Genomic DNA, 7,325 nt, shown 5'->3' with positions numbered 1-7,325 from the left:
ATTAAAAATTAACTCGCGGGGAATTGAAGTGTGAATAATCACGAGGCAAAAAAAAACTTAATTTTCCAACAGACAGACAGACGGACGGACGGGGGACTGTACTTTTTTCCATATGAGCGAACTAAAATCATGAGGTCGGTTGGGAATTGCGGATTGAGGTCTCTGCAATGAGTGTAATGTGTTCTATACTAACACGTTGCTGCAATATGTATGTCAGCAATCTTTTAGAAGTAATACAGTGACGTAAGAAAAATGAATGGAAATAAATTTAATAAATGCCGTTTCTTTGTGTTATTTTATGACAACTTTGGTGCTCACTGCAGTACTGTAGGATTTTCTAAATATATCTCAATAATCCAGCTTCCAATGTGTACCCACCATGCCGGCACAGGTCGCTATGAGGTCTGTAACGGTGGTCTTATCGTTCCGAAATCGAAGAGAGAAGGAAGACAGGATAGGAGAAAGCCAGCCGTTCGGAGAACGAACCTTACTAGTTTGGGACGAAGTCCCCCCCAGCTCTAAAACCGGACCTACGACCTTGCAAGGTAGACGCTCTATTCCCCAAGAGGTAGACGCTCTATTCCCCAAGAGTTAGAGTCAATTTTAATAATTTCTCGTGTAACCTTCAAGAAGTAATTACAAATACATATGACCCAGAAACATTTAGAAACAAATAACTAAGACAGGGTATCTATATCTACAATCAGAGGGGAGGAGAAGGAGGAAAGAGAGAGAGAGAGAGAGAGAGAGAGAGAGAGAGAGAGTGAGAGTTAAACCACATCTTTTTGAAAACTCCCAAGTTTTTTTATGGTCCGTGGGAACAAAGCATTCTTAAACAGCCAATAAGTCTTTACAAGAGTTGCAAGTACGTGTTAAAAGCAAGCGTGCACGCTGCACGACGTACGTGCATTACTAAAAACAATGAGACTGTTGTTTACGGGACGGAGAAAAAAATAAGAGGAAGAGAAGGAAAAAAAGAAGGAGGAAGAGGAGGAGTCGAAGAAGAAAAGGAAGAAGTATGGGGAGGAGCATAGTAGTAGGAGGAGGTAAAGAAGAAAAAGAAGAAGGAGGAGAAGAAGAATAAAAAGGAGTAGTAGTTGTAGGAGAAGGAGGAGGAGGAGGATAAGAAGAAGAAGAGAAAGGAGGAGAAGAAAAAGGAGTAGACGTGGGAAGAGGAGAAGAAGAAAAAGAAGGAGGAGAAGAATTAGAAGAAGTAAGAAGAAACCTACATGAAAAGGTAAACTTATTATTGTTGCAATTGCAACAGACTGCTCTTGAATTTATTAGAGTGCACATTTGCACAATACCCCCTTTCCGGGAAAACTTTAGTGATTGAATGAACGGGGGGAGTTTTTTTCAATATTCCCCCCTCCCAGGGTTGAATGGTAGATATTATCCCAGGCAATAATTTCGCCTTTTGTTTGTAATTTCTTGTATTTGTGTACATTGAATTATAACCAATAAGGAGTCTAAATAAATAAATGAAGTACGTCAACATCATTAAGATACCTCTAAATCATTAAGATAGGGGATATTAGGATAGGATTTTTCCAGGCAATAATTTCGCCTTTTGTTTGTAATTTCTTCTATTTGTGTACATTGATATAACGAATAAAGAGTCTAAATAAATAAATCCTACTGGAACGACTTGCTTACTTATTTGGGGAAAAAAATAGACTTTCTTACTTAGCAATGAAAACCATATCCAAGGGGATAAGCTTTATTGAAAATGGATGTGATGTGTGAAAATCGACTGTGTATCGATCAACAGCAAAAGTTACAGGAATGTGTCGACATCCCGTTATACATCCCGCGCGCCGATCCAAGCGAACCGTGCCTGTACGCATGCGTGTACTGCGCGCTCATGTACGTGGCGTTCCTGTTCTACGTGATCATAAGCATGTCGCTCATGTACTTCCCGTGTTGCGCGTACATTGTGAAGTGTTACACGGACGTTTTGGCGGACTTTGCGTCGCGCATTGGAGGCCAACATTTCACCGCAGATGGGCACCTGATTTACTACACGAACCTGTTCAATAATACCTTTATTGTAAGCAAGAGAGATTCGGCAATGGAAGAAGCGGATATGGATCCCGTCAAGCCAAATTCTGTGAAAAGTGCCGAGGGTTCTCAAGAAAGCAACTGTGTACCAAGTAGCATTCAAATCAATATGGAAAATGTTAATTCTGTGCAATCAGTGGATCCTGATTGCACAGATTACTTCTATGTCAAACAAGTCATACTGTTTCAAAAGAAACTTATATCCATAAGAGAAAAGGTGAGTTTTGGCCACCAACCTACTCAGCTACATAGTTGAATGCGGGTAATCCTAAATGAGCTAAGCGACAAATTTTCGAAATCTGTTTTATTGCATAAATAGGAGCTAAGTACCAGCGCACATTCATATCTAAAAGAGCTATGTGGAAAAAACTGTTCCAAGTAGTTTAAACAGGCACCCACAGATGGCTCTAGTGGTAAGGTATCATAGCAGTGCAAATCTAAAGGGATTTCACATCTAGACTGCAACTTGTAGTATACGGCAGTTTTCATGTTCATGGCTACATAGTCTTGTGGGCCTGTTCACATTTAAACTTTGTTCACACTTAAACTTAAAGTTTAAATGTGAACAGGCCCATAAGACTATGTAGCCCTCAACATGAAAACAGTTTTCATGTTGAGTTTAAACAGGCACCCACAGATGGCTCTAGTGGTAAGGTATCATAGCAGTGCAAATCTAAAGAAGCTATGTGCAGCAAGCATTTGTTTATTTACATTGAGGTGAGGCGCCAGTCTATTGTTTTATTTTCGTTTGATTCTAGAAAGTTATAATTTTAAAGTTGTCAAGTTGTGGTATTGAGATTCAGATTTTTCCAGTACATAATATCTAACAATCAAATAAGTTCTACATAATATCGCTCAACAATGCGAAAGCCTTTCCAACCACTGATGGTGGTAAAACCCTCAAAAATTTCAAAAAGAAACAGTCTAAGTTGAGACTGAGTGGTCAAACCTATATGACCAACAGTGTAAGGATAATCCCTCAAAAGCCATTACCATCACCTGTTTTTAAAGGCAAAAAACAAGAAGTTCTATGAAAATTTACTTGCCTAAAGATATTCAGTTCTACTAATTTTATTGTCAGAAACTTTGCACATACTTAGCTCTTTAAAAAAAAAAAATCATATGCACATAGCTCCTTTAGATTTTCCCCCCCTCAAAAGCCATTACCATCACCTGTTTTTAAAGGCAAAAAACAAGAAGTTCTATGAAAATTTACTTGCCTAAAGATATTCAGTTCTCCTAATTTTATTGTCAGAAACTTTGCACATACTTAGCTCTTTAAAAAAAAAAAAAATCATATGCACATAGCTCCTTTAGATTTTCTCTAAGTTTTGACATAGCTCCTTCTGAAATTTTGGAAGTTTCAAGATTTTTTTCTTTTTTTTGTAAATTTTATTTTCAATAAGGGTTTGTCTAACATAATCAGAATCACAATAGGTACAATATATGCTCATTTAAAAATTGTAACTTTGAAAATAAAAAAATGAAACAGTTTTTTTGCTCCCTTGAAAAAAATGTATTTTGTCGCTTAGCTCATTTAGGATTACCCGCATTCAGTTGTGAGGTTAAATATCTTGTTGAAAATAAAAAAATGAAACAGTTTTTTTGCTCCCTTGAAAAAAATGTATTTTGTCGCTTAGCTCATTTAGGATTACCCGCATTCAACTGCCGTATACTACAAGTTGCAGTCTAGATGTGAAAATCCACCTTGCAGTTCCCTGTATGTGCGAATATTGCGAATTTCTATGTTGATTCTGTGCAATCAGTGGATCCTGATTGCACAGATTACTTCTATGTCAAACAAGTCATACTGTTTCAGAAGAAACTTATATCCATAAGAGAAAAGGTGAGTTTTGGCCAACAACCTACTCAGCTACATAGTTGTGAGGTTAAATATCTTGGGCTTAATTTCTATTGAAGATTAAAATTGAGAATTCTAGTAATGGTCACCTACCCTGGTTAGTTGCTTAACTGCTGTTGGTTGACTGTTGTTAGTAGCTTAACCACCCGGTTGCTCGACTTCAGTAATCCATTTGGAAATGGTGCATTCAACTATCGCCAATGGTTTATGAGGCATTATTCAGCGAATTCTACATGATCAATTCTCTTTTCTCTCTCATTTATTGTATAGGTTCCCATCAAATCACGAGTAAATTCTCGATTTCTCTCAACTTCTCTCTCTGTTCTCTCAACTTTCTAATTAATTAGGGTGATCACCTACTCTTATTGTAATATGTGTTCCCCATGATATGTCAAAATGTATGAAACCTTAGTTAGACTGCGGGGCAAAAGAGCTTTTCAGTCCTATCCCAGCAGGATAAACAAGGTATATTCTATTCTAATATTATTTTTAGGGTGATCATCTACTCTTATTGTAATATGTGTTCCCCATGATATGTCAAAATGTATGAAACCTTAGTTAGACTGCGGGGCAAAAGGGACTTTTCAGTCCTATCCCAGCAGGATAAACAAGGTATATTCTATTCTAATATTCTTTTCCAGATAGACGCCCTGTTCGCCCAAAACTTCAGGGTCCGGATTCTCATGAATATTCTTTTCCAGATAGACGCCCTGTTCGCCCAAAACTTCAGGGTCCGGATTCTCATAGGTATCCTCCTGGTCATTGTGAGTGTCCTCGCCAGTCTGTTCCCGGGTTCGATGCCCCCCGTCAACCGTGCCCAAACCATCCTCGAAGTCCTGGCCCTCCTGGTAGGCTACATGGTCATGTTCCATTGTGCTGAAACGCTGGCCGCTTGCAATGATACGTTGAGAACCACTGCGTGGTGCAGTCAATGGTATCAGTGTTCGAATCACACGAAAAAGATCCTTGGGTTTTTCCTTAGGATGAATCAGAAGCTCCCCCCCGTCAACCGTGCCCAAACCATCCTCGAAGTCCTGGCCCTCCTGGTAGGCTACATGGTCATGTTCCATTGTGCTGAAAAGCTGGCCGCTTGCAATGATACGTTGAGAACCACTGCGTGGTGCAGTCAATGGTATCAGTGTTCGAATCACACGAAAAGGATCCTTGGATTTTTCCTTAGGATGAATCAGAAGCTCATAGACGAGACGAATAGATAGGTAAGTAGGTGTAGGTAAGTACTTTAGGGCTACTGTAGAATGTAGACAGAGACGGATTAGATTGATTTAAGAAAGAGAAAGAGCAAGAGAGACAGAAAGAGTCCTTTTATATGTAGTTGATTTCACCAATATTTTTTCAGCCTCTAGACTAGAAGGCCTCTTAAGCTAACGGTCTGTTAAGTTCCATTTTTTGATTTGTATAAGCTTAACAGGGCTGTTAGGGGCTTAAAAAAAAGGTTTGTGAAACTCATCCACTTACTATGTAATAAGATGTCTCCCTAATTCCTCATCTTTCAACATTCAAATTCACCAGATTAAATTGATCTCGTGAACTAGGTAAAGATTGCCGTGGGTCCCCGCCCTGGATCTAAATCCTTGTTTGGTAAGCAGGTAATCGTTGACCATTAATTTTATGGTTTGTTTGAACACACAGGTACTCTAAAAATTGACCAAATGGGGTTTTGTGGTAAATAATAGCACTGGCAGGCCTAATTTTCTGGCTCGGTCCAATGATAGTTCAGATAGTTCACAATTCAAAGTCAATTTGAACATTCTCAGCATTCTGAACGAATCGTACGACAAATTTGACCTGCCTCTCACTTGGTACTCTGTGGTGATCACAACATTGTGATCTTTGCAGTGGTGTGTGGCGACATTTTCAAGAGGGGAAGTACATAGAATGAGTTACCGCCGCACCGGAATGTAGGAAAATTGCTGAGACTGGGGAACACTTAAATTGTAGAATAACGATTTAGCCTCTCGAATTCTTGATTGTGCCAAAGAGAAAATGGAGTAAGCTAAATTTCCCTCCCTTTCGCTATATTCTTCCATCTCTCTCTCTCTCTCTTTCTCCCCTACCCTGCAACAAACTGCAAAAAACTACACAGAAACTACATACAAAACATACGTATACAATCAGCCTCTCTGAAACAAACAAAACACAACAGAACCAGTCTTATCTCTTAACCTTTAGGTTTCAGCCGAGCTAGGTCCAGATATTGACCTTGTTTGACTGATAGATATCACTGCTGTCAGAGAGAAACATTTTGAAGACATAATCTCTGGAAGCTAATGACAAAACTGTGAAGAAATCTCCAAGTCCGCTCGTGGTTTTAAGGTAACGTTAGGGGGGGGGGGGGGGGGGGGGGGTTCCTACAATGCTCCTCTATGTACATAATTATGTGGCCCGCGAAGTACTTCCCAATGTAGCATGTGGCCCGCATACACAGGGAAGTTGGAAACCCCTGGCATAGAGCATCGAGCAGGTAGAGAAACGATTAAGGGAAGCGACGACTTTCACATACATCAGGGAGCAAAAAGCTCTATACCCTCCACTCCTCTCAGTTTTTAGCCTAACACAGAAGAACCACCTTTTTTAAGAAGGTTGATAGAGGAACTATAACTACGGAGGTACATATTATCGGCCCGAAATCAAGGAGAACGAACCTTTAGAATAAAGTTCGGCCCAGACGAGAATCGAACCCACGACCTAGCGCTCACAAGACAGGTGGACAAGGTGGACAACCCTCCAAGCTAATTAGATCTTTTTTGACGTGACGTTTATAGGTTGTAAACTTTTATTTATCTTCGTTGGTTCGCCCTCAAAGTCAGTCAAAATTTTTGTAAACTAAATTTCATTTTTCGATACTAGAATTTTTTTCGACAATAGGACAGAAGAGAGAGGCTAAAAAGGAGACTCACACAGATAATGCACTTTTTTGCTCATAAAGCTCTTCTCTTTCTCATTGTGTGAGTTGTGCAATGATCAATATGAAATTCAATGGAGTACTTACATTGTGCCTCAGTCAAGACTCAATAGCGTCAAGTACCCATACCGATTATTGAAAAACAACAAAAGACGAGTACCTAAATCCTACATCGATTGTTTTGAGGTACCTACCCACCTAAATATTTATGAATACAAATATAGTTAAAGCTCAATAAATCAATGAATATTTCATTGTGTCTTCAAACAACACAACTACACAACAAATTGATGAAGAGCAAGTTCTAAGAAGTTTCGGGTTCGATTCCCAATTTTATTCTCAAAGGATACAGAAGGGTGGGGCTAGAAAATACCTAATGACAAGAAGGAGGAGAAAAGGAAGAAGAAGAAGAAGAAGAAGAAGAAGAAGAAGAAGAAGAGGAGGAGGAGGAGGAGGAGGAGGAGGAGGAGGAGGAGGAGG

The 7,325-nt window shown here is 39.4% G+C and overlaps 1 protein-coding gene across 1 annotated transcript; it reads left to right on the top strand.

Moving 5' to 3' along the window:
• The first annotated feature begins 1,729 nt into the window (after positions 1 to 1,729).
• Positions 1,730 to 5,139, top strand: LOC113471789. The gene is made up of 2 exons (XM_026831206.1): positions 1,730 to 2,278; positions 4,624 to 5,139. Exons 1-2 carry the CDS (start codon positions 1,730 to 1,732, stop codon positions 5,137 to 5,139), a joined length of 1,065 nt encoding a protein of 354 aa, XP_026687007.1.
• The last annotated feature ends 2,186 nt before the right edge of the window (positions 5,140 to 7,325 follow it).

This window comes from Diaphorina citri, unplaced genomic scaffold (genome assembly GCF_000475195.1).
Source record: "Diaphorina citri unplaced genomic scaffold, Diaci psyllid genome assembly version 1.1 scaffold3018, whole genome shotgun sequence".
NCBI lineage: Eukaryota > Metazoa > Arthropoda > Insecta > Hemiptera > Psyllidae > Diaphorina > Diaphorina citri.
Note: the sequence above shows the minus strand (reverse complement) of the source record. Positions and strands in the feature narration are given on the sequence as shown.

Coding starts and splice junctions, on each gene's coding strand:
- LOC113471789 (XM_026831206.1), top strand. CDS start 1,730: ATGGATGTGATGTGTGAAAATCGACTGTGTATCGATCAACAGCAAAAG. Junction 2,279..4,623: donor TTATATCCATAAGAGAAAAG/GTGAGTTTTGGC, acceptor ATTCTTTTCCAG/ATAGACGCCCTGTTCGCCCA.